At 56.5% G+C, this 23,090-nt stretch overlaps 2 protein-coding genes across 2 annotated transcripts in view; one reads left to right on the top strand and one right to left on the bottom strand.

The window, feature by feature from the left end:
• Window positions 1-6,805, top strand: part of RYR1 (ryanodine receptor 1) — a 108,094-nt gene extending 101,289 nt beyond the window's left edge. The window contains exons 90-99 of the mRNA XM_034639016.1: window positions 900-942; window positions 2,303-2,433; window positions 2,539-2,599; window positions 3,063-3,209; window positions 3,473-3,607; window positions 5,384-5,540; window positions 5,926-5,990; window positions 6,082-6,182; window positions 6,348-6,399; window positions 6,548-6,805. Of these exons, the coding sequence (XP_034494907.1) occupies window positions 900-942; window positions 2,303-2,433; window positions 2,539-2,599; window positions 3,063-3,209; window positions 3,473-3,607; window positions 5,384-5,540; window positions 5,926-5,990; window positions 6,082-6,182; window positions 6,348-6,399; window positions 6,548-6,643 (988 nt within the window). The 3' untranslated portion in view covers window positions 6,644-6,805. The remainder of the gene's footprint in view (window positions 1-899; window positions 943-2,302; window positions 2,434-2,538; window positions 2,600-3,062; window positions 3,210-3,472; window positions 3,608-5,383; window positions 5,541-5,925; window positions 5,991-6,081; window positions 6,183-6,347; window positions 6,400-6,547) is intronic.
• A 78-nt stretch (window positions 6,806-6,883) lies between these two features.
• On the bottom strand, window positions 6,884-22,036 carry MAP4K1 (mitogen-activated protein kinase kinase kinase kinase 1). The gene is made up of 31 exons (XM_034639427.1): window positions 21,797-22,036; window positions 21,569-21,626; window positions 21,363-21,453; window positions 20,598-20,662; window positions 19,010-19,065; window positions 18,874-18,921; window positions 18,661-18,703; window positions 18,496-18,568; window positions 17,972-18,103; window positions 17,480-17,542; window positions 17,296-17,377; window positions 16,753-16,869; window positions 16,437-16,515; window positions 15,828-15,886; window positions 15,708-15,751; window positions 15,583-15,627; window positions 14,794-14,836; window positions 14,214-14,376; window positions 14,034-14,116; window positions 13,589-13,673; window positions 12,526-12,602; window positions 12,376-12,436; window positions 11,497-11,605; window positions 11,354-11,412; window positions 11,041-11,144; window positions 10,387-10,561; window positions 10,061-10,123; window positions 9,773-9,862; window positions 9,620-9,690; window positions 9,056-9,111; window positions 6,884-7,069 (listed from the first exon to the last, which is right to left on the bottom strand). The coding sequence occupies exons 1-31, from the start codon at window positions 21,893-21,895 to the stop codon at window positions 7,000-7,002; spliced, it is 2,463 nt and encodes an 820-aa protein (XP_034495318.1). The 5' UTR covers window positions 21,896-22,036; the 3' UTR covers window positions 6,884-6,999.
• Between the last annotated feature and the right edge of the window lie 1,054 nt (window positions 22,037-23,090).

Here is a 23,090-nt window from a genome sequence, read left to right as displayed (position 1 = left end):
TCATGATCTCAGGGTTCTGGAATCGAGCCCCGCATCCCTGTATCAGGGCTCCCTGCTCAGCGGGGAGCCCTGCTTCTCCGTCTCCCTCTGTCCTTCCCCCTGCTTGTGCTCTCTCACTCTCTGTCAAACAAATACATAAGATCTTTTAAAAAAAAAATAAAGTCGTGTCTGCCCGAGACCTTGACTTCTAAATGCCATTTCGCACAAAAGGAACCACGCTCCTTGGAGAAGCCGCAGATTTCCGGGCTGGGGCGGGGAAGTGCAACAAGCCGGGGTTACCGCGTGTCAGGAAGCGAGGATGTGCTCAGTGGAAAGCAGCAGGCTGAGAGGACCCGGCTGCCGGCTGCCGGCAAATGGGCTCCCACTGGACGGGTCGGGCAGCTCGAGCCTCAGCAAGGAGGGGAAAGGCCACAAATGGAAACACATCAAATAGGTCTGAAGCCGTGGATTCATGATAACTCTCCACGCCAAACCCGGCAAACAACAAAACTCATTCACCACCTTGGCAGGGTTCTAGGCATCCGCTTGTGAGTCAGGAAACTGGTAACGAATGGGCCAGAATCATCCGATGAGCTTACACGACAGGGTGTGAGAGAGCACACCACCCCCCACCCGCAGGGCCGCTTTGTGTCTTCTGCACATCGCGGCGCCGCCTCGCAAGCCTGAGGCCTCCCGCGGGCTCCACCGAGCACGGCGTTGGGGTAGTGGTTGACCTGGGCAAACTTCACCTGGCACGAGCCCGACTCCGAGTGAGAGGCAGCCCTACTGTGCAGGGTCCCCTGTGCGAAAAGCATCGAACTTCTGCCCATCCTGGCCTGGCTGGTGGCTCCTGGCCCTTCCTGCCCTAACATCTCGGGGTGTCTCTCTCTCTCTCTCTCTCTCTCTCTTTCTCTCGGCAGGTCTTTCCCCAGCAACTACTGGGACAAGTTTGTCAAGCGAAAGGTGAGGACGTGGATGGGGAGGTGGCAGGGCGTCCCCGGCTGGGTCTCTTGCTGCCACCTGGCCATTCCAGCCCTGACAGGCAGTCGCTTTATTGGCAAGGGGCTTTGGCTGCCTCAGTTTGCCCACGTCTGGAAATGGGCGCAATAATCACACCGCCCTCTGTGATGACGTGACATGTGTCATGAACATAGCCTAGTGCCTGGCCCGGAGTGAGGACCCAGTAAGTGTTACTTAAGGGGGAGGAGGTGAAGCATACTGTTTTAAGCACACAGGCTCTGGGGCTGGATTGCCTGCTTTTCTGCTCCTAGCTGTGTCTGCCTTTCTGTGCCTCAGTTTCCCTCAGATTCAAAGCGTGCCGATAAGAGGGCTGACCTCACAGGTTGTTGTAAAGATATGGCTTGCTGCATGAGCAGTATCTGGCACCTAGAAAAAGTAGATCATTCAGTCACTCAGCACACATTTACCAAACACCTGCCTTGTGCCGGGAATCGCTTTAGGGAGCTGGAAGCCAGCAGTAAACACATCACTCAAGCTGGCAAGACAGGTGATGAGCACATTTATAGGGTTTAGGTGGTGCTAAGTGTTGTACAAGAAAAAAAGCAGTGAAGAGGGGAGTGTGTGTGTGTGTGTGTGTGTGTGTGTGTGTGTGTGTGTTGGCTAGGAGTAGGCAGGAAAGGACACACTAGTTAATGAGGTGAAGGAGTGAACCAAGTAGAAATCTGAGGGGAGGGGCGCCTGGGTGGCGCAGTCGTTAAGCGTCTGCCTTCGGCTCAGGGCGTGATCCCAGCGTTCTGGGATCGAGCCCCATATCAGGCTCCTCCGCTGGGAGCCTGCTTCTTCCTCTCCCACTCCCCCTGCTTGTGTTCCCTCTCTCGCTGGCTGTCTCTCTCTGTCAAATAAATAAATAAAATCTTAAAAAAAAAAAAAAAGAAATCTGAGGGGAGTGTCCTAGAGAGGGGGAACAGCCAATGCAAAGGTCCCAAGGCAGGAATGTGTCTGGTATATTTGAGGAACTGCGAGGAGGTCTGTGTGTCTGTGTGGCTGGAGCAGAGTGAGTGAGGGGGGTGAGTGGGAGGAGATAAGTTCACAGACGACAGAGGCCCAATTATGTAGGGTTCCTTGACTACCGATCTGGTCATAATAAATTATCCCTATGAATTTGGCTAATGAATTAACTGAAACTTTATCACTTTTGGACCCTCTCCCTGAGGATCTGAAGAAGGCTCTGGCCCTTCTCTCTTGAAAAATGCACCCCCAATTTCTCACACAAAGTTCAGAGTGTCCCCAGCCTCCCCCCATGCAGGTTGTGGCCTTCCCCCACTCTGGCTATGTCCCCACGGCCCCACGCTCCCCTGCGCAGGTCCTGGACAAGCACGGAGACATCTATGGGCGGGAACGGATCGCCGAGCTGTTGGGCATGGATCTGGCCACCCTGGAGATCACAGCCCACAATGAGCGAAAGCCCGAACCACCACCGGGGCTGCTCACCTGGTGAGTCCACGACCAGGCTGCACGGGCCGGGGGTGGCCAGGGAAGGTGGCCAGGGTCTGAGTGTCAGGCATCTGGCCATTCCTTCTTCCTCCCACCCCTGCACAGGCTCATGTCCATTGATGTCAAGTACCAGATCTGGAAGTTCGGGGTCATCTTCACAGACAATGTGAGGAGGGGCCCATAGGTGGGGGAGGAACTGCAGGAGAAGGGCCTTTGGGGGGCTGGGGCACCACCCCTAGCTATCCCTGACCAGGGCTTGACTCCTGAGCCCCTGTGCACCTCTGGTCCTGGGAAACCCCTGCCCCCCAAGACCCCTTGACCCTCGGCTGCTCTTGAGTTCTCAGACTGTGTCCTTCAGCAGAGGGACCAGCTACCCCCGGGGATGGCTTCTTACCCAGAGCGCTCCATCACTGCACAGTGCTCTCGACCCTCCAGACAGTCCCTAGGCAGAGACGGCTCCCTGACCCTCAGAGCACTCTCATCCCTCTCACATGTTCCTGGATCCCCTGTTCCCACAGTGTTCCCTAACCCCCCAAATGCCCCTTGACCCTCATGAGCGCTCCCTGACCGCCAGAGTGCTCCCCATGAATCCCACATGCTCCCTGACCCCTGACCCTGTGTGCCCACAGTCTTTCCTGTACCTGGGCTGGTACATGGTGATGTCCCTCCTGGGACACTACAACAACTTCTTCTTTGCTGCCCACCTCCTGGACATCGCCATGGGGGTCAAGACGCTGCGCACCATCCTCTCCTCCGTCACCCATAATGGGAAACAGGTGTGGAGAGGACTGGACGGAGGGGTGTGAGGCGGGCAGGGAGGAGCTGGTACTCTGAGTAGGGGTGGATGGGGTGGGGCAGCTCCTGGGAGGAGGGGCAAGCCTGGGCGGGCTGAGCCAGGGTGGGTGTGGGTAGTGAGACCCAGGAGGGAGGGCCACATTGGCTGACCGGGTGGGGGGCCGGGTGGACCGGGGAGGCTGGGCCTGGGGAGGGGCAGGCTGAGCGGGGAGCTGACAGCCCCCCGCCTGCCGTGCGCCCCCAGCTGGTGATGACCGTGGGCCTCCTGGCGGTGGTGGTCTACCTGTACACCGTGGTGGCCTTCAACTTCTTCCGCAAGTTCTACAACAAGAGTGAGGATGAGGACGAGCCTGACATGAAGTGTGACGACATGATGACGGTGAGCCCCCCCCCCGCGCGCTCTCGGGCGATACTGACCATCCGGCCCTTAGCATTCCCGTCTGTAAAGCGGGTTAATAGTAGTACCCACCTCCTAGACTTACTGTGAGGGTTCCGTGAGCTGAGCCTCGTGAGGGCCTTTGAACAGCGCCAGGCGGTAATGGAAGCCCAACGAGCGTGAGCCGCCATCGCCATGTTACTCGAGCCTGTGAAGCTGTGATCAGTGCAAAGGCGCGCGGGCGTCGTGGCCCTGTCGCTCACGAGCCGTGAGATTCGGGCCGTCTCCTCAACCTCCCTGCACTCCCGTGTCCTCCCCTGTAAAATGGGTGTGTAGTAACAGTGCCCACAGCCTAGGGCTGATTTGGGGACTCCGTGGAGTTCCCTCAAAAGTCTTAGAACGGCGCCTGGCATGTATGAAGGATTACATAGGCGTTAGCTGCTCTCGGCGCGGTCTACGAAAGTTTCATCCAGGGGCTCCTGGCCGGCTCAGCGGGTGGAGTGTGCGACTCTCGATCTCAGGGTTGTAAGTTCGAGCCCCATGCTGGGTGTAGAGATTACTTTAAAAAAAAGAAAAGAAAAAAGAAATATAAACATTGCACCCAAAGTATCAGCATGCCATGTTTGTTTATATGTTCTCTTTTGTTCTGAGAATGGTGGTCATAACCCAGACTGAGCTGGACCTAGAGAGGCTTGGGCCACAGCGGAGAAGAATGATCTCAGGGCTTTCGCACGAGATGTCCTGTGCTCCGGCCCCATGCTCTCAGGACCCAGTCCAGCCCTGCAGCCTGACATTTGAGGCCCCGCCAGACCTAGTCTTGCCACGCATAGCCCTGTTCCCGCCGCAGTCACCAGCCTTAGCTCTTAATGAAGACACAGGGTTCTCACACTTCCTGGGGACACAGAAAGAACAAATGTAAAGTCTTTCCCAAGTGCCAGGCAGACCCCCGCCCCGCTCAGAACTTTCTTGTAGCTCTCCAATGCTGTGTGATAAAATTGAATCCCTCACCATGGCTACAAAGCCAGGGAAAAGCCAGCTTTACTTGAGTCTAACCACAGTCTCCCTTGCTTTTTGCTCTCTGGCTGCCTGTTCTCTTTCGGTTCCCCTAAGACCATGTGTTTCCTCCCACCCAAGCCCTTTGCATCTGACATTCTCTCCCTCTTCCACCACAGGTCCCACGTCCACGCCCCTCTTTCACTTGACACGTCACTTTTCAACTTGAATGCTGCCTCCTACAGGAAGCCCTCCCTAACCATCCGCTGGCCTCATTTCTCTCCCTGCTCTTGCTTATAGGAGCTGTATTTTCTAGCCTCACTGGAAGAGGTTTCAGTTCCTCCTGGGAGCAAAATGTATTCTTTGCTCCCCAGCAGAGACATAACACATGTGGTTTTCGCTGCCTGGAACACTTTCTCCCACCTAACACCTCCTTCAAATTCCAGCTCTCACATGCCCCCTCTTGTAGGGAAGTCTTGCCTGATCACCCTGAGTCGGGCTTTCAAAGCTTCAAAGCTTCCTATGCTCCCCCCATTCCCCTCCCATCACCCTTTGCTTCCTCCCACCCTGGCTCTGCCCCCTCTGCCTGTGACCTCCCTATCACAGCCATGATCATTTCTGGGCTGTCACTATCTGATGCCACGTTTGTGAGCTCTGTGAGGGCAGGGCCCAGAGCTGGCTCAGTCATTGCTGTGTCTGCCTGTCCCCTCAGCCCAGGGCCCTGGAGGTGCTTGGGGAATGTCGAATGATAGAACGCATGATGAATGTGCTTGTCTCCCCCCACAGTGTTACCTGTTTCACATGTACGTGGGTGTCCGAGCTGGTGGGGGCATCGGGGATGAGATTGAGGACCCAGCAGGCGATGAATACGAGCTGTACCGAGTGGTCTTCGACATCACCTTCTTCTTCTTTGTCATCGTCATTCTGCTGGCCATCATCCAGGGTCAGTGCTGGTCGGGGCTGTGAGAGTGGGGGCCCAGTACACAGAGGCAGACTGGCTCCTTTAAGAGTGTGGTCTGCCTGGATTCATATCCTGGCTCTGCCTCTTCCTGCTGTGAGACTTTAGGCAAGTCACCTCGCTGGGCCTCAGTTTTCCATCTGCAAATGAGGGTATTGATCCTAACCTCGCAGGGATATTGAGAGAATTAAGTCAATTCCTAAGTGTTTCATAATAAGCACTCAATAAACGCTAGGTGTTATTATCTGTCGGAAGCAGGGTGAGATGAGGGAGATGGGGGATGGGACAAGGCTCAGAGGTGGGTAGCCAGACGAGGGAGGAGTCCGAGCCGGGGCAGAGGTTGGGCACTGACTGGCACCTGCCGCCACAGGTCTGATCATTGACGCTTTTGGCGAGCTCCGAGACCAACAAGAGCAAGTGAAGGAAGATATGGAGGTAGGTCGAGGCTGCGGGTGACCCAGAGGGAATCCGGGACCCCGGGGGGTTGAATGGGCCCGGATTCTGATGTATGCCCCGCCACCCGTAGACCAAGTGCTTCATCTGCGGCATCGGCAGCGATTACTTTGATACGACGCCGCACGGGTTCGAGACCCACACGCTAGAGGAGCACAACCTGGCCAATTACATGTGAGCATGGGCCCGTAGGCCAATCGGGGTGGGGCGTGGCCGCCGACAGCAAGGGGCGTGGCACTGACCAGTTAGGTGTGTTATGCAGCTGAGTGGCTTCGCAGCTAGCCAATCGGGAGAAAGTTAGGGTAGTCCTGACCTGTCTCCATGCGCTCCCGCCCTCAGGTTTTTCCTGATGTATCTGATAAATAAGGACGAGACAGAACACACGGGCCAGGTAAGGGGGTGTTAAGGGGAGGACAGTGGACAGGGACATGCAGAGTTTTAATGTAAGGTCAAGCAGCAGGGGGCAGTAAACAGCTCATGTCAGCATGATGAGCGTTTGAAGATGTGACCAACCAATTCTTCCCATGCCCCAACCCTAGGAGTCTTATGTCTGGAAGATGTACCAAGAGAGATGTTGGGATTTCTTCCCAGCTGGCGATTGTTTCCGCAAGCAGTACGAGGACCAGCTTAGCTGAGACACCCCCAGCTGGCCCTTCACCCCCACCTCAAGTGCCTTATTCTCACAAGTCCCTTAGCCCCAAAACCCTCCCCCAAAGGCAGCTGGAGGACTGGTGACCATGTACTGGAGAAATAAAGACTGTGCTATATACCCCTGACGTCATTGTGTTGGGTTCTTGACATGAGGGAGGGGGTCTGGGGGTTGGCACCCAGGAATTCTCCCTCCCCTTTCCCCTCCAGAAGAACAAGATGACAGCAGAGGTTGGAGTCATGTTTATTGGGAGACAAGTGCATGTCATGACCTCTAATGTATGTCCGTTGGGGACGGAGGTGCAGGGACTGGTTCCCAACAACCCCCCCCCCCACGAGGGACTCATTCCTGGATGTAGAGGTTGCTGGGGGCAGTAGGATCATCTGCTGGGCGTGTCTCCACCACCACAGGCCTGGGGAAGGAGGAGAGAAGTCAGTCATTCATTGATTTGTTCATCAATCAATAGATGGTGGAGGGGCGCCCGGGTGGCTCAGTGGGTTCAGCGCCTGCCTTCGGCTCCAGGCATGATGTCCGGGTTCTGGGATCGAGCCCTGCAGCGGGCTTCCTGTTCATCGGGGAGTCAGCGTCTCTCTCTCTTTCTCCCTCTGCCCCTCCCCACTGCTCGTTCTCTCTCTCTCTCTCTCTCTCAAATAAATAAATAAATAAAATCTTAAAAAAAAAAAAAGAATAGATGTTGGAGCCTTAAAATGACTCAGGAGGGAAGTTGGTGAAAGGTCAGGGAAGGGTGTTCTGGGCAGAGAATAGCCTGGGCAAAGGCCTTGAGGTGGGAGAGAGCTCGGTACTTAACTGCAGAAGTCAAAGTCTTGTGGGCTGTGGCCAGGACTGGGTATTTATCTTGAGGCCACAGGAGTTTTAAATGGGAGTGGGGGGGGGAGTGACGCAATGGGACTTAGATTTTAAAAGGCCTCTCTGGCATGTCAAAAGGTCATGCGAGATCCTTAAGGGGCTCTTACTCGTTAAATGTGTTCTTGTGCCTCAACGTAAGTAATGATAGTAATATATTATAGCCCCCCCCAGAATAAAATGGAAATCCACAAGACCGTGCTGAAACACACACACACACACACACACACACACACACACACACACACACACGGGACAGATCCTCCCCACAGTAGCACACCAAGTAATAAGGGCAAAAAGTAGAAATTCACCATTTAGTAACTATCCTCATAATATATTCAGGCAGAAATCGTCAATAGATGCTAAAACCAGTGGGTGAAAGTCTGATGAGAAACAGTATATAGACACACTCTCAACAAATCACCCCAAAGGATACTTATTAATACAAAAAGTAACTTTACAGCAGAGAAACCCGGCTGACTCCACCCTACTCAAAGGCTCCAAGATAACATCACCCGTAATGGGACAAAGTGACATGTGCCTCCTGATAGGATGCTCTGAGAAGCACGTGTCATCACTTCTGTGTATTCCAGCTCAAACTGCTTAACCTAGAAACCTCAAACCCGACAGAAGGACATTCTGGAAAACCACCTTCCTGTACTCTTCAAAAGTATCAAGGTCCTGAAAAACAAAGAAAGCCTGAAGAGTTGTCCTAGGCTAAAGACGAAAGAAACCTGATTTCTACATGCACCCCCCCCCATCATCCTGGGCCAGAAAAAAAAGTATTATTTTTTGGTTACAAAGAGTATCACGGGGGGGGGGGGGGGGGGGGCAGGTGCCTGGGTGACTCAGGTCATGTTCCAGGAGTCCTGGGATGGAGCTCTGCGTCGGGCTCCCGTTCAGCAAGGAGCCTGCTTCTCCCTCTGCCCCTCACCCCACTCGTGCTCCCTCTCTCTCTCTCTCTCCCTCCCTCCCTTTTTTAAAAAGTATCATGGGCCAACTGGTGAGACTTGAACGGGTGTGTGGATTAGAAGGTAGTGATGTCTAGGTGCTGTTTTCTGAAGTTTGATGGCTGCACTGTGGTCTGCAGGAGTAGGTCTTTGTTTTGATTTAGGAAACAATTCACACCCAAATAGTCAGAAAAAAAGTATATACATATGAAAGAGGAAGATAAATCAAATGTGGTAAAAACAAAACACACCAAAACCCCCCCAAATCAACAAAAAGTTAACATCTGGGGAATCTGGATGGATGACGGGGAGACAAGAATTTAGATTAATTTTTAAATTTATTTTTGCAACTTCTCTGGGAGTCTAAAGTTATGCCAAAATAAACATTGAAAATAAAAAATGAAACAAAAATGTCCCCTTCGCTGCTATGTGAGGAACGGACTATAAGGGGCAGAGACAGAAGCAGGGAAGCCAAGAGAGAGGATGTCCAGGCCAAAGACACAGGTGGCTGGAGACATCTCAAGACAGCTCTCCACAGCAGAAGCCCCCTCCCAGGCTCTACGTCCCCATCCCCAAATCCATACCTGGGGGAGCCAAGCAGACGGAAGGTGAGGGTGGGGTCTCTCAGCTCCTGCAATAGCTGGGGGAAAGGTGTGTGTGTCAGTATCTAGAAGACTCTTCCCCTCTCCCTTAAAGAGAATGGGGGGCGGTGTGTCTCTGAACTTCTAGTCTTAGGTCCAGAAATAACCATTCTTGCTAACACCATTCACCAGCTGTGTGACCCCAAGCACGTTACCTTACCTCTCTGCCTCAGATTACCAACCTGCAAAATCACAGGGCCTTCCTGATTGGTGATGGTGAAGATTAAATAAGATACGCACACGTCCAGGCAGCGTCTGACACACAGTGTTCTATGAGCTAAGGACCATTTCTGGCTCCATTTTCCAGATGAGGAGAGTAAGGCATGGGAGGGTGAGGTCATTTGCTTAAGGTCAGTCAACTGGATTTCAACCTAGGCAGTCTGTTCACGCTCTTAACCAGTCACATCTCTCTCTAGTGACCCCCATTTTATAGTTGGAGACTGAGGCTCAGAGAGAAGCAGTATCTCTGGCTATTAATTCACATGGAGATCAGATGGGGACGCTTACCTGGTCTGAGCCGGGAGCCCACACCTGCACTCCATGCTTCCAAAAGGCCTGGAGCCGACCCCCGACCATAGCTGGAGGAAAGCGGTGCCCGTCACCCTTGGGTATCAAGGAGCCTCCACTCTGAGCTGGAGGCCCTCCCATCCCTGCACCTACCCACGGCTTCCACCGCTTCAGTCATGGGGATCTCCGGAGTTCGAAGCCCCCGGACTGGGGCTCCCTCCGGGGTCACCAGCTTCAGGGACCCTAGAAGAGGGCAGAGAGAGGGTTTTAAGAGCGAGGCTCGCCAGGAGGGACTGCTGAGGGAACTGGACGATAAATTTATTGAGAAGCAAAGCAGGACGCAGGCCAGGCCTGGAGGGGTTCAGCATTTCTGAGAAGCCCAGGGTCTGCGAGGTGAAGATCCAGGAATAGTGGAGGAAAGAGAGGGAGGAAGATCCTTACCGTCCATCAACACCATCACCTTGTCTTCCTCTACCTGGGTCACCTGTACCGGTCCCCTGTGCTCTGTTTGACGGGAAGAGGTTCAAAAAGCAGTTCTGCCGAGTTCTGCCTTCCTCCGCTGGGCACCCCCTCGATTCCCAAGCCAGCAGGCTAAGCCCCGCCCATCACAGCGGCCGGACGGGTCCTCAGGCTCACCAGTTTTATCTACCGCCACCTCTCTTCCCCCAGCCCCAGGTTCAACCCCTTTCCCAATCACACCGCGCGGCTCAAGCACCGAGCCCCACCCCTCCCAGCAGCCCCGCCCCCAGCGAGCCGGCCCTACTCACCTGTGCTCATCTCGCCCAGCCAGCAGGAGAGCGCGCCGAAGCGCACGGTGTGGAAGAGCACCGACTTCGCCGGCTGCCCCGGGCTCACGCCGATGCAGACGGCGGGCAGCTCGGAGCCCGGCCCGGTGAGTAGCGCGAACACTGGAAGGGGCGTCGGTAGCGGGAACAGCACCTGCTGCAGGCCGCACGGNCCAAGTATTTCCTGGGCCCTCGGTTTGGAGGGATGCCGTCTAGAAACTTCAGGGGGTGAGAGCCCAGAGGAGTGAGGTGATGCCTCCTTAGAAATGGACAGATGTGGCCTTAGAGTTGGCGTGGCTTCTGTTTGGGTCGTGCCGCCTTCATGACCGAAAGGCGGGGCCACCGGAGGGGCGTAACCTCGAAGGCAGCCAAGGCTCCTTAGACTCAAAGGATCTGAGGGGGCTCTCCTTGGAGCCCCGGGGGGTGGGACATAGGGCCTGAAACATAATTAGTCTGGGTGAGAGGCGGAGCTTAAGGATCAGGAAGCCCTCCGGAGGGGGAGCCTCCGGCGTCTCCCGCAGGTGGGCGGGGCCTCGGGTGGAAGAGGGCTTCACGAAGCTCTCCGCAGAAGCAGAACGAGTGGAAGGCCCTAGCCACTGAACCTCACAGAGTCCCCAGCCTCTGCAGGGCCCCTACCCGGACCAGCAGGAACTTGTTCATGGGCTGGTACCACTGAAGCAGGACCACGGACGTCTCCAATGCCCCGCACAGGAACGGGCCCCCCGAGCTCGCACCCTCCGCTGTGGAGGTGGGTAGGGATGGGTTAGGGTCAATCCTCTCGTTCCCTCCCCTCGCCGCCCCCCCCCCCCAGAAAGGGCACACATCTTTCCCCGGACTCTGGACAGCCTGCCTTAACTCTGCAACCCTCTCGGGTAGATGCAGCCCAAGCCCCGCCCCTGGACTAGCACACCCCCCCCTTCAGGTCCATCCAGTTGGGATTCTCTCTCACCCACGCAGCAAGCTCGGCACCCTTTGGTGTCCTGGATCTTGGTGGAGACCATGTTCTTCCTGCAGAAGAAAGCAGGCGTAAATGCGGAGGGGCAGCAGGAAGGGGGGACCCCAGGGGTTTGTGGTGCCACTGGGGGCTGGTACCTTGCCAGTAGCCGATGGGGGCTAATGTGGGCGATGGGGCTCCCCGCTCTGGCCTCCTTCCGTTCCAGCAGGCCCAGGATGCTATGAGAATACAGGTGGGGGGTCTTCCCTGCAGTGTGTGTGTGTAGGGGGGAAGCAGGCAGTTATAGGACACCAGACACTCCCACCTTTCCCCGTCCCTTCACTTGGCCCCATCCCTCTGAAACTCCCATGGCTCCAAGTCTCAAGTACTCTTATTTATTCCTTTTTCACTCAACATATTTTAAATGTGCACCGTAGGCCAGGCACTGTGCTGGGCTCCGGTGAACAGCGAGTAAGAGAAGTACGTTCCCTATCCTCCTGCGCTTGCGGCCACATGAGAACCTATGGACACTTAACCAGTCAGATGAAGTTACACACATTACTAAGTTTAGGAGAAAACCGCTCTAGAAATTCTCCTAAAGTGCGTTGTCACAGATGTGATATTAACTAACTCATGCAGCCTATTTGGCTTGGACTTTCCCCATAGATGAGAAATTCTTTCACACAAAATGTCAAACAATAACACAAAATTTTACGCTAGAGCTCCACTCTATTTTAGTAAAGTGTGGAATAAGTTCTAACTGGCATCTGAACATCAAGGAAATGTAAAGACTCCCTGTAGACCTCACCTCAAAATGGACTTGAGGTGGAACTATTGTGAACCCCATTTCACAGGTAGGGAAACTGAGGCTCAGGAAGCAAGTCCCCCAGGGAGAAAGTGGCTGGGATTTTAACTGCGGGCTCTGTGAAGGGGGAGCATTTTTTTTCTTTTTTTCCAGCTGTGCCCACCTACCTCCCAACTCCCTCCCAACCCCTAAACTTCTGACCCCACTCCTCCCACCCAGCCCACAGGCAGACCTGAGAGAGACATGAGGACATTGTTGATGGAGTACACCCAGGTAGTCCGGCTGGGAAAGAGCTGCAGAGAACGGGGGAGATGGCTCCCATAAGACCCCAGCAACCCCCGACTCCAGCCCCCTGCCCTTGGCCCCCGGGCTCTGTGCTCACCATCTCCAGCGTGGCCTCCTGGTCATTTCGGTTCAAGATGAAAATGCCTTCCTCTGCCCCCAGGAGCAGGTGCTGGTCTGTGGGGACAGACACAAGGACACTGGGACCCACCTCACCCTGTGGGGGCTCCCAGACCCCCACCTGTCTGACCCCAAACACTGGTAGTCTGTCCCCCAGCCCTGACCCTCCGTGCTGACACTCCCAGCCTCTGTTTCCCCAAATGTGAACTCAAACCCTAACCCAGTCCCCTGAGCTGGTCTCATTCTCACCTACCCTCATGCTGGGGCCCACAAAGCCTGCAAATCCTGACTCCACCGCCACACTTTTGACCCCAACATTAGTCATGCTTCCCCAAATAGCCCTCCTAGTTCTGTCCTTCTGTCTTCCCAGTTCTGGTCCCCAAATGCTAATCTTGTCTCAATGCTGATCCTCAAACTTGGGAAATGTGGCTTTTTCTGTCCAGTGTGTCCCCCTCAAATTCTGATGCTGGTTCTTTTTTTTAATAAGTTTTGGTAATTTTTTAAAAAGATTTCATTTTTAAGTAGTCTCTATACCTAACATGGGGCTTGAATTTACAACCCTGAGATCAAGGGTCGCACGCTCCACTGAGGGAGCCATTCAGGTGCCCCTAATGTTGCTTCTTTAACATTTACCCCTCACTGACCTTGTCTCCATATCCTTCATCCCCAAACTCTTCCCTTTCTGCATTCCCATCCCCAAAACTCCCAACCCCAAAATGCTGATCCCTGCCTCTTTACCATTATCCTCCCACTAAGGTTAATGGGGTCCAACTGTCCCCCATCTTAGACCCCAAACTCAGACCTTTCTGTTATATCTGACATTCTTGGCCCCTGAACTCTTATTTTCCTAGTTTTCACCCTCAAACCCATCTTCACTCTACCCATCTTTGATCCCCAAACCCCAGCTGTAACCCTGGGCTCTGGTCCTGCCTCAGCTCTGCCCCTCCCCACGCTATTGAGACCCTCCCCCGTTCCTGCCTCTGTGCCGCCATTAAGGCCCCTCCCCATCCCCCCTTGCTCTCTGAGCCACTCTGAGAGCCCACCCTTGGTGGAGGGGTGTGTCCAGGCAGCCGTGCTGTGGATTCGGAGGGGGCAGCCGTTGAACAACTTCACGAGAAGGGCACATCCCTAGGCGGCAACGGGGGCAGAGCAGCAGATCCAGAAAAAGGAAGGAGGGGACAGGAAGGGTCAGTGGTGAAGACTCTGACCCAAGAGTGTCGGCATTCAAATCCCACCTCTGTCTCCTCAAAGGTTTATCACCTCTGCCTCTGTTTCCCCATCTGTAAAATGGCGGATAACGTCTCTCTCTGGGACCTCTACCTGCATCCGTGAAGGCTCACACCACGCAGACATGAGGTCAGTGCCTGGCGCAGAGGCTCCGCTCCCCAAACGCCCCCTCTCGTCATGATCACTCTGCCCGCCCCCACAGCCCGTCCCAGGCATCCCGGGCCCATTGGGGCTGTGAGTCATCAGCCCAGCCGGGCTCACCTTTCTCTTCATCTTTTCCTTCTTGGGGGGTAACAATGGGGGCTGATCGGGCTCCCGGGGGGTTGGGTTCCAGAGTGAGGGTTCTGAGACAGGGTGGGGGAAAAATCAGCCCCCAAAGGCCCCCCCTCCCTTGCCCAACCGACACCCCTGCTCACCTTCTGCCCCAGCCTGCCCCGTTACCTGAATGGGCAGTTAGGTGGGGGCTGCGGCTGGCCAGGGGAGGCCCAAGATGGGGGGTTCGGGGGGGAGGCCCACTGGCACACCGGACCAGCACCCCCGGGCTCAGCTGTCCCTCATCCCCAGTGCCCCCGGGCCCCTCGTCTGATGGAGAACGGAACTTGGGCTATGGAAACGGAGGAGTTGCGTGGGAAGCACATTAGATGATCTCAGAGGGAGGGCGCCCTGCAATCCCAGCCCTGCCTCCACCAGAACTGACGCTGGTCATGGCTCTGACCCTCCTCACAGTGTCCTGCTACCATTCCAGGCATCAACCCTGACCTCCCCACCCGTCATCAACACACTCCAGCAACTACAGGGTTGATGACGGAGAGCTTCGTGCTGAGGGTTCCCAGGACCAGTGCCCATCTGGCTAAATACTTTGAATGCTACCCCTAGGTTCAAGGATGCTGCTTCCAGATCCCAATGAGCTCACCACCCAGTCTCCCAGACTCCAGCCTTAGCGCGCCCGGTATCCCAGCATCTAAGGACCCTGGCCTCCTGGCCCAGCCCCCAGCTCCAGTGGGCCCAGGGCTTTACTTACCTTGGGAGGCAGTGGAGGGGGGGTGTCCTCGGCAGGGGTGGGGCTGGAACACAAAGATGGGGTGAGTAGGCGGGGGTGACCGTCACAAGGACTGGGGGCAGATGGGGTGGTTTGGGACTGGAGGTCTGAGGTCCCAAGGGCTGGGCGTGACTGGGTCTGGGCTGGAGCTGAGGAGTCAAGCCCTCAGAGGCATGACGATGCTGGCGGCAGCAACGCCGGATGTCACGTGTGGACAGTGCATCCAACCGGAATCTTCGCGGCCACCTAGTGATGCCGAGCACGTGAGCTCCTGGGGGGCAGGTCCTCGCTTGGGGCTGGGTGCCGCTGGTGAGCCCACCGCAGCCGAGATGCGCAGAAGGGACGGGTGGGGGATGAGGCTGACTATTGGGGCTGAGGTGGGGTCTTGGGCCGAGGGTCTGGTGTGGGGCAAGTTCTGGGGCGGGGGAGATGCAGATGAAGGCTGGGCTCTGAGGGTTAGGGCTGCAGCGGAAGGCTGGGGGTTGGAGCAACACCTGGGAGCTGGGGGCCAGGACAAGGTGGAGGGTTGCGTGGAGCCAGAGGTTGGCTTTGGTGGCGGGGGTAGGGGCAGTGGGCTTGGGTCAGAGAGGGGGTAAAGGAAGGTGGGGGAACGGGTGGGGGGAGGCGGTATTAAGGGTCTAGTCAGGGGTCTGGGATGAGTGGCGGAAGGCAAGTAGGGGCTGAGGCTGGGATCGGGATGGAAGGGAGACTGCGGTTGTAGGAAGGTGGGGTGGCTGAGGGCCAGTGGGGCTGGGGCCATGCCTCTCTTACATGTCCACGTCGTCATAGTCATCGTCAGACTCCGACAGGTGCCTCCTGAGGAGTGACAGGCATGACCCTCAGGCGATTCCCCCATATGTCCCAGCCCCCTCCCCTCCGTGCTGAGGGTCCCTGACCTAGGACTGCTGCTCCTGAAGTCTCCAGGGGGCTTTAAGTGGGCCTGTGGGATAGTCAAGGGTCAGCGGTGCCTAGGGGGAGGGGAGGGTGTCCGAGGTGAGCAGGGGGAGGCGTCTCACCGTGTGGGGTATGGGTCTGGACTCCATCGCTCTGAGCTTCCGGAACTCCATGTGCCGCCCTGGAATGGGGGAGGATAACACAGTGAGCTGAGGAGATGGATCTGGGAAAAAAGGAGAATTTGGGGTGGGGGAGGTTCGGGGTCAGGATCTTAGGACCGGAGCTGTCCCATAGGGGGAAGGATCTTGGTCTCCAGGGGTCTCATTTGGGGGGTCAGGGTTTGGGACCAGGGAGGTGGGGGGTCAAAGTTATAGAGCATTTGTTTTCAGGGTCCATTTGGGTATTGGGGATGTGACAAAGATTTCGGAGGTCTCTTTGGGGGTCCTGGTGTTATGGGAAGTCTCATGGGGTCTGTCTGCAGTTCAGAGAAGTGGGGGGGGGTCTCTGCAATCATTCCGTAGGTCAGGTGGTGATGAGGTTTTCTGGAGTCTCTCACAGGGTCAGATAGTGGTGAGGGTCTCTGAGGGTCTGTGTGGAAGTGACAGGGGTCTGCGGGGTCTATCATGAGATCAGACAGTGCTGAGGGTCTCTGGCAGAATCACGGGGGGTGGCATGGGTCTCGGATCTATTATAGGGTCAAGGATCCCCAAGCTTAAGGATTCTCTACTCACGACAGCAGTCAGCATCTGGGATCCCTAGAGAGCTGGATCGGTGGGTGGACCGGATCCGCCGGGGGACAGCAGGGGGCACCTGGGCAGAGCGGCAGCTGCATCAGGGCCACGGCCCTCTGGCACCCCTACCACCCTGTGGGCCCAGCTGGAAGCCTCTGCCTCTCCCATACCCCTCTGTGTCCCCAGCCCTGTGCGAAGCCCCGCCTCCCCCCTCCCCTTTTTCCTTTGAAGAGAGGCAGCAGAAAAGCGCTCTGGGCAGGGGTGCAGCCTGAGCAAAGTCTGGGAGTTTCCACCGCTTTGTCCAGGACGCCCTCACCTCAGGCTCCTCATCTTCAATCTCCACCACAGGGGCCCCCTTCCCTGGATTCCTCAGCTTGTCAAGAAGATCTAGGATCAGGCCTCTATTCAGCCTGGGCTGGGACACCAGCTGGTGCTAGAGAAGGGAGGAGGGGGTCAGCAGACAGAGGGCTGGTGTGGGGGAGAGGCTGGGACAGGGGCCTGAGAACCCATCTATGGGAATCTAGTGGGGAAGGTGCCAACCGACAGGGAAGACAGGGAACCCTGGGGAACTGAGACTGGGGAATTTTAAGGGGTTGGAAGGGATTAGAAGAATCTAGAGTTCCCAGCAGGGGCAAATGGAGAATTCCAGAGGTGTCCTAGAGGGGACTGGGCTTCCCCTGGAATTCCAGAGTATACCCACGAATGGGTCTGGGGACCCTGGGAAATTTGTGAGTTTTAACAACTCAGGGTATCTTGGCAAAAGGTCTGGGGTATAATTTGGAGGATCTTGGGGGGTCCTGGGGAATTCTGGGGGTGAGAGTTTGGGAAGGGCTCTTCAGGGAAGCAAGGGGACATTTACACTGAGCATCTTGGTGGCACCAGGTCGTTTCTTGGGGTTCTTAGTGAGGGTGACTTTGACAAAATTGTGGAAAGCAGCCGACCTTGGGAGGAAGAAGCCAAGTTCTGGGGTGAGGAGACCAGAAACTCTCCCATCGGACCCTCAATCCTGGCCCTGCCCTCCCCGCTCCCTCGCCCTGTCCTACCATTTGCCTTTTTCTTTTAGCCTGGGGGGCTGGTAGCCACTCTTCGTCATGAGGAAGAGAACTCTAGAAGAGTAAGGAGAAAACGCGGTGTTCAGACTCCCAAGGGGGGGGGTCAGACCTCATGGCTCGAGGTGTCCCCAATAGCACGGAGGTCAGCAGAGAGCAAAACAAGGGACAGAACAAGAATGAGGTTTGGGTTTGACAGTGTGCTGGGATGCCTCGTTCCGGGGGACTCTGTTTGTCACGTGACAGAGCTACGGCAACCATGACGAAGGGAGCCTCCACATAGGGAGTCCCTGTGTTGGGGGTTCCCCGCTGTGGAGGGCTGAAGAAAAGGCTTTCTGGGTTGAGAGGATCCTTGGGGGGTCTCAGGTTGAGCTCTGAGGAAGGGGTGTCTCCTGTAGGCAGGGGGTGGGCGGTGCTCAGGGGGTGGGTGGTGCTCAGGGTCTGGGCTAGCTCGGGGTACTCGGGGTACTGGTCAGGCCTGCCTACCGGAGAGGATGCACGTCAAATAGCGGTGGTTGCAGCTCGGCTAGTTCGATGGCGGTGATGCCCAGGGACCAGATGTCACACAGCTCGTTGTATCCCCCCTTCAGGGCCACGGCCGCCACTTCTGGAGCCATCCTGGGGGCAGAGACCCTCAGAGAGCCAGGGGTGACACCAGGAGGGAAAGGGGGTGACTCCCTGGCATGGGCGTGGGGGGCAGGAGAGAGACAGAGAGGAGAATGGGGCACAGAGAGAGCCAGATGCAGAGAGAAACGTCAAGGTGAAGAGAGAGACAGGAATAAAGACAGACGCGGGGAGTTCAAGACAGAGACAGACCAATCAGAAGAAACATCAACACAAAGAGACCTAGGCAAAAGGAAAACTCAAGAGAGAGCCAACAAGTCAGCAGAATGTTCAACAGGGAAAGGTAGACACAGAGAAAGGAGCCACGAGGGAGATGCCTAGTGATCCAGGTGGGGACGGCCACCGCCCCCCACTGCACCCCCAGCTGCCCGCCAGGCATCCCTCACCAGTAGGGCGTCCCAATGAAAGAGAGGCGTCGAGCCAGCGTGGCCCCAATCTGGGCTGAGATACCAAAGTCAGCTGGAGGCAGAGAGAGAGACATAGTGACCTGGGGTCCCTGTTCCTTTGGCCCCCAGCCAGTCCCCTTCCCCATCCCCACCCACCACACTCACCCAGTCTGACCTCCCCAGCATCATTGATGAGGATGTTGGCTCCCTGGGGAGAGAGGGGGAAATTAGAGGCTGTCAGAGACACCCCCCAGCCCAACGCTGCCTCCACCCCCTGACCCTTCCCAACCCCATAGCTCAACACCACCCTGAGTCCTCCAAACACCACTTCCGTCTCTTGGGCCCCCCCACAAGGCCACTTTTCTGCCTCTAGACCACCTTAATGTCCCGGTGTATCTTCTTCTGTGAGTGCAGATAGGCAAGTCCCTGGGGAGAAGGGTGCATATGGGGGCTGTGAGTGCCCAGGGGCTGAAGCAGGGCCCTGCCCCAACCCAGGCGCAGCCAGTCTCCTCACCTGGAGCACTTCCCGACAGACATAGCTAATCTGGAGCTCCGACAGGGCGCCTGTCACTGCAAAGGTCAGAGCGGTGGCGTTGGGGGGGAACCAGGAAACCCGGCCCCAGGAGACCCTGGCCCCCACCCCCACCGGCTGAGAGGGTGCCACATGGGGAGGGGGAAAAAGATGGGACAAGTGGGAGGGGGAGATAGAGGGGTGGTCAGCTACCAACGCAGAGAACCAGAGGCCAGAGGGAGATAGATTCATTCAACAGATATTTCCTGTGTCCACTCGGTGCCAGGCACTGTGGTGGGCACTGGGGAGACAGCTGTGGACAAAAGAGACAGAGATCCCTGCCCTTGTGGAGAGAACATTCCAGTCAGGGCAACAGACAGTAAACAAGACAACTACAGCACAGCATCGGGGATGCTGATGAATAGCAAGAAAACTAAAGCAAGAAAGAACAACAGGAAATACGTGTGGGAAGGGGTATGACATTTTACAGGGTGGTCGGCGAAGTCTACTCTACTCTGACAAGGTGGCAGGGTGAAGATGTGATCGGTCCCGCTCGGAGGGGAACAGAAGAGCTAGTGCAAAGGCCCAGTGGTGGAGAGGGCCTGGTGGGTTCGGAAAGCAGCAGAGTGGGTGGAGCAGACTGGGGTTAGGGGAAAAAAGTGGTAGGAGGTGAAGTCTGGCAGCTTGGGTGCAGGTGGGGGTCACACTGGGGAGCTTGGGCTTCCCTTTGGAGGGAAATGGAAGTCATGGGAGTGTTCTGAGCAGGGGGTGATGGGAGTTTGCAAAATGAGGAAAAGCAGAGGGACACGGACACCGACACACACACAGATAATGAGAGAGAAACAGAAAGACAGAGAAACGGGAACAGATTCAAATTGAGACCCAAAAGCACGAAGAAAGACAAACTGAAAGAGTAAGAGGGAGACACAGAGGGGGAGAGGGAACGATAGAGAGACAACAGACAGAGAGAAGGGGTCAGACGCCAGGTCTGGCAGACCGGCTGGATGAGCCACTTCCTCTCTGAGGGCCTCAGTTTCCCCCTGGTGACTTAATCTGGAATTTTTTCCTAGTCTGACATTTGAGATCTTGGGTTCATGGAGATAGAGAGAAGGCCCAAGACAGAGGTGGCCATGAGAACTTGAGAGGTATCAGAGGCCCACCCATCCCCACCCTCAAATTTTCCAAAAGAGCAAGAAGCAGGCTGAGAGAGAGAGAGAGTCAGGAATTCATTCACTAGTCAATGAAAACATGGACCTGGTTATGGGCCAAAAGTGCAGAAATACTCAAACACCCGAACAGACACGTTGGTGAGAAAATGCAGACAGAGGAAGATGGGAGGGGAAAATGGAGGGAATGACTGCATGCAGAGAGATTGGGGCTGGACCATCAAGTGTGGGGGAGGGAAGGGCCCAGGGCCCACTGGGTCACCACAGTATTCCCAGCACCAACCAGGCCAGGCCCGGGCCCCAAGCGGGGCTCCTTGCAGGAAATGTGGGCCAGGAAGATGGTCCCAGAAGACACAACCCCAGAGACACAGGAGGGACGGTGGAGGAGGGGGTGCTCCCTGGATCCCCCTTTCCCTTCCTCTCACCTTGGTAGATGTCCTGGAGAGAACCAGCCCCACAGAATTCCATGCATATCCAGAACTTCTGAAGCCTACAATTCAATAGTAACATCAGCAGTAATAAATCATCACTTGTGGGACAGCCCCAGCTCACTGCCTGTCTTCTCCAGCTCCACGAGAACTTTAATGTAACAGCTGTCATCCACCTCCCCTGCCCACCAGAGTGAGATCATCCCACTTCCATTTTACAGGTGGGGAAGTTGAGGCTCAGAGAGGAAACGTATGTTCAGGGTCAACTGGACTCGAACCCAGGTCTTTGCACTCCTACCCCCAGGAGGACTCCGACCTCTGGTAACCTACGCTAACCCAGAAGACAGGGCAGATATCTCCCAGGTTGGGCAGGTTTGGGGGGGACAAGGGGCCCAGGGTGCCAGGTCATTACTGGGGCATCTGGGATATTAATTTAGGAGTCCAGGGATTTAGGGAATTAAAGGAACAGAGAATGGAACTGGGGGACCTGAAGCGCAGGATGACGAAAGCTTAGTTTTAGGGGACTTGCTTTCAGGTTTGGTTACTACCAAAGGGATTGCTTTGGGGGATCCCTGCTCAGAAATGGGAGTCCTGGACTACAGATTACATCAGAGAATACTCTGGTCACAAAAGTGGGACTTCACACTGGGGATCAAGTGGGGGGGGCCCCATTTAAAGTGGAGGTCCAGGATTGGAGGTTGGGAATGGGGGTTTGGGGGTAGGGGCTGGGCAGAGTCCCAGGGCAGGTTTGAGGCTCATCACCAGAGATAACTCCCATGGTAGGCCACGATGTTGGCATGCCGGCAAGTTTTCAAGATGAGGATTTCCTTCTGAAGTGTGGAAACATCGTCGTCTGTGAGGAGGAACAGGAAAGAAGAGGCCGCTGTGGGCAGGGAGCATGGGGGAGGCGATCCCGGCGTCCCAAGAGGAGGGGTGGGGGTGTGGAGAGGGAGCTCCTGTGTCCTCACCAGGCTCCGTCTTCACCATCTTCACTGCCACCAGGTCCCCCGTCACCTTGTCGCGAGCCTTGTAAAGGGGAAGTTGGCAGTCAGGCCGGCTCCATTCGCCTGAGGTCCTCCTCAGCATCCCTGAGCCAAAGCCAAGGACTGGGACCCTCTCTCATCCCCTTCCCTTCTTGGGCCTCATCCCAAAGGCTCGCCGGTCTGAGGGTGATGGAGAAGGAGGGGTGTCCTCACCTTGAAGACTTCTCCATAGGTGCCGCCACCCAGCCGCTGCAGCAGGTCATAGTGATCCCGGGGGTCCCTGTTAAAGATGTCGGGGTCCACGAGCTCCATCCCTGGGGGCTGGAGCTGGGCCTGCGCCCAGGGGCCAGCAGGGCCTCAGGGCTCGAGTGTGGCACCTCCCTCCCTCCCCACACGTCCTGCGCCCTGCACCCGCCTTGCCTTGCCTCCACCGGCTGTGGCCTCCCCCCTCCCCACTCTCGCTTCCTGCCCCAGCACAGAGCTGTGCAGCCGGCTCCACCCCCTGTCCCCTGGGCCCTGAGAGCCTGTGAGGGGCAGCTTGCCTTGGGACCCAGGGGAGCCCCCCCACCTCCAGGGCCCAGGGCTGAATGTAAACCAGATGCAAACTATCTTGTGATCTGGGGGGGGGGTGCCCTGGCACCCCCTCCCGCATTCTGGGCGGTGGCTAAAAACCACAGTTGAAACTCTGCTGAGCACTTGAGGGTTTGGCCACCATCCGGAGATGAAGATGGTAGGCCTGCACAGGAGTGGTCGTGCACTGAACATGCCTGGTCCCCGGGATACATATATGCACTTAGCAGTACCCACCTATGTACCCACTACGCGCAGACCAGCAGACGTACACACGCCCGGCTACCCGTGTGCACACACGTGGATGCACCCAGAGCGCATACCTCCACGCATACGATACAGGCTTGTGCATTCACGCCTCAAGTGTGCAGAATCTGTACACATATAACTCAGGACGGCGCACACGGGGCACTCGCCTTCTCGCGCGAGACTGGAGCCTAAAGGGGCCTGAACGCCATCCGGCAGGGTCCAGGAGCCCTTCAGCCCAGCCTGCCCCTGCCAGGCAGAGCGCCACAGCTCTACGGGTCCCTACTCCTGGAGCTGGGGAGGAGCGTGGGGACGAGGTTCAGGACCCCAGAGCTCAGGATCCTGCTTCAGAGGCCGAGGCCTGGGGCAAAGGGGACCTCAAAGAGCACCTCCCTAGGGAATCTGGCCAGGGCCCAAAGGAAGGGATGGATACTGGTCGCACTCCTACAGTTTTGTGAGTTCATGACCGCGCACAACACAACGCGAGCACGCCGGTAGACAACCGTCCCCTCGCGCGCGCGCGTCCCGGGGGGCTAGAGCGCGGTGCGTGGGGCCCGGGAAAAGCTTCGCCCCGCCTCCTTGCCCGAGACGGCGCCTGCGTACTGAACTAGATCAAGCCTTTTCTCACGCCGTTAGTTCAGCTCGGGGAGAGCGTATGCGCACGCGCCAACTGCGCCCGCCGGGAAGAAAG

Source organism: Ailuropoda melanoleuca, chromosome 12, assembly GCF_002007445.2.
Source record: "Ailuropoda melanoleuca isolate Jingjing chromosome 12, ASM200744v2, whole genome shotgun sequence".
Classification (NCBI taxonomy): Eukaryota; Metazoa; Chordata; class Mammalia; order Carnivora; family Ursidae; genus Ailuropoda; species Ailuropoda melanoleuca.
Note: the sequence above shows the minus strand (reverse complement) of the source record. Positions and strands in the feature narration are given on the sequence as shown.

Excerpts from the sequence above, each read along its gene's own strand:
- MAP4K1 (XM_034639427.1), bottom strand. The coding sequence starts at position 21,895 with ATGGAGCTCGTGGACCCCGACATCTTTAACAGGGACCCCCGGGATCAC. Across the intron at positions 18,704-18,873 it reads AGATACACCGGGACATTAAG|GGAGCCAACATCCTCATCAA; the intron begins GTGGTCTAGAGG and ends CTCTCTCCCCAG. Across the intron at positions 18,104-18,495 it reads TTCATTGGGACGCCCTACTG|GATGGCTCCAGAAGTGGCGG; the intron begins GTGAGGGATGCC and ends CTCTGCCCCCAG.